Consider the following 1,824-nt stretch of genomic DNA (forward strand, 5'->3'; position numbering starts at 1 on the left):
CCGATCCACCGCCATCCACCAGGAGCCGCCGAGGATCAGAGGAGCCCCCATACCCTACGACAAAAAGATTAAAATAAACGTCGTATATATGCCCTTGCAAGGGCCGACTCAATTTTAATCGAGTGTACTGGTTTCTTTCTATACCTTCAGTCTCACCTTGTCCGGACCCCAGTTAGATCACTTCCTTTAAGGAATTCTAACAACCGTACTGTAAATATGTTGTAAGGTGTATCACATAATGATGAAAATTTGGTAATATACTAAGTAAATCGACAGTATGTTTCTTTATTTAGGAGGAGCAGGAAACGCACAGATTTCTCTTTCCATTTGTAGCGTACTGCATTAATATTTGTACACTAATTTAGAAAATAATGATGAATAACATTATAATTGTTGGTCTGTAATGGGGTGATAAAGGCAAGGGTAAAATAGTAGATTATCTTCCTGAGAATGCAGAAGTAGTTGTGAGATTTCAGGGAGGAAATAGTGCAGGTCACACTATAGTAATAGACAATGAGGTTTATAAATTATATTTACTATCCTCTGCTATTTTGAGAACGGGCAAAATATCCATCATAGGAAGCGGTATTGTTCTTGATTCACATGCTCTAACCTCTGAAGTTGAGTCATTGAATGTTAAAGGAGTAGACGTAAACTATACCAACTTGATGGTATCCGAGAGCTGTCCATTAATACTTAACGTACATAAGGACAAGGAAAAGCTGTTTGAAGATTTAAATGGAAATCACAAAATTGGCACAACAAACAAAGGGATAGGACCATGTTATGAAGATAAAGTTGGAAGGACAGCTACACGCCTTTGTGATTTAGAAAACGCAGATGAGCTCAATAAAAGAGCGGATCTCTTCTGTATTACCATAACGCCATCAGAAAAGGCCTTGACTACCAGGTGGCAAAAAAGAAGAAATATTAAAAGAAATTCAAGGGACTTCAAAAAAAATTTGTTTCCTATAAAAAACCTGTGTGGAAGATGTTAAATGACTTTGTGAAAGAAGGTAACAAAATAATATTTGAAGGTGAATAAAGCACATTTTTAGATATCGACCACGAAACTTACCCTTTTGTTAGTTTAAGTAGTACTGTAGCGTCGCAAGCAATAACAGGCTAAGGATTAGGCGCCAGTGCTTATGGTGAGTAGTGTACAATGAAAGACAAAAGCTTAAGTTTAACACTTGCAGTTATTTTCAACAGAATTAAGTTAATAATAAAAGTTAGTGTAAAATGTGGTTTTGCAGTTTGATTTTTTTGAACATATGTTAATTGGTGTAATATAAATGTAGTTAAAGAAGGTGTGTTATTATTGGAGGTTTTACTAAGGAAGAAAAAACAGCAGAGGCAGAAGAGGGTTTTGGTATTAAATCAATCGCATTATGTGCTTGGAGTGCAATAAATCGCTTGTTGGTGTTACGTATCGAAAATATAAAAAATTAAATTTCTTTTTATACATACAACTCGGTTGATTTGCCTCTCGATAATGCAATGCAATAATGCAATTTGGAGAATTTTCCTAATCGAACGTAATCCTGGCCTTTGAGTTTATGAAATTAAATATCCCTTTCGGCAACGCGATCGACTTGTTAATATAACACATTCCTTTCTTGAAATCAACGTGGTCCCATTGCGAAGCGTACAGTATCACCAACGCGTTATCTCACAAATGCGTAGGATGAAATCAAACAATTTGTTAAGTTTCTATTGTGATGTTGCGCATAGCGCCGTCCCCGTTTTGCCAAAGTAAGCGAAAGTAGTGAAAAGAAGGACCGTACGACCCTCTTGCGAAACACATGCCGAGAGACACCTCCT

At 36.7% G+C, this 1,824-nt stretch overlaps 1 protein-coding gene across 1 annotated transcript; it reads left to right on the top strand.

Annotated features, from left to right (window-relative positions):
• The first annotated feature begins 374 nt into the window (after positions 1-374).
• Positions 375-1,481, top strand: LOC143187736 (adenylosuccinate synthetase-like). Its single transcript, XM_076391955.1, has 6 exons — positions 375-392; positions 423-993; positions 1,059-1,114; positions 1,160-1,247; positions 1,302-1,372; positions 1,404-1,481. The coding sequence occupies exons 1-6, from the start codon at positions 375-377 to the stop codon at positions 1,479-1,481; spliced, it is 882 nt and encodes a 293-aa protein (XP_076248070.1).
• The last annotated feature ends 343 nt before the right edge of the window (positions 1,482-1,824 follow it).

The sequence above is a fragment of the Calliopsis andreniformis genome, unplaced genomic scaffold (assembly GCF_051401765.1).
Source record: "Calliopsis andreniformis isolate RMS-2024a unplaced genomic scaffold, iyCalAndr_principal scaffold0189, whole genome shotgun sequence".
Lineage (NCBI taxonomy): Eukaryota > Metazoa > Arthropoda > Insecta > Hymenoptera > Andrenidae > Calliopsis > Calliopsis andreniformis.

Excerpts from the sequence above, each read along its gene's own strand:
- LOC143187736 (XM_076391955.1), top strand. Across the intron at positions 994-1,058 it reads AAAAAACCTGTGTGGAAGAT|ATATCGACCACGAAACTTAC; the intron begins GTTAAATGACTT and ends GCACATTTTTAG. Across the intron at positions 1,248-1,301 it reads AAAAGTTAGTGTAAAATGTG|TTAAAGAAGGTGTGTTATTA; the intron begins GTTTTGCAGTTT and ends ATATAAATGTAG.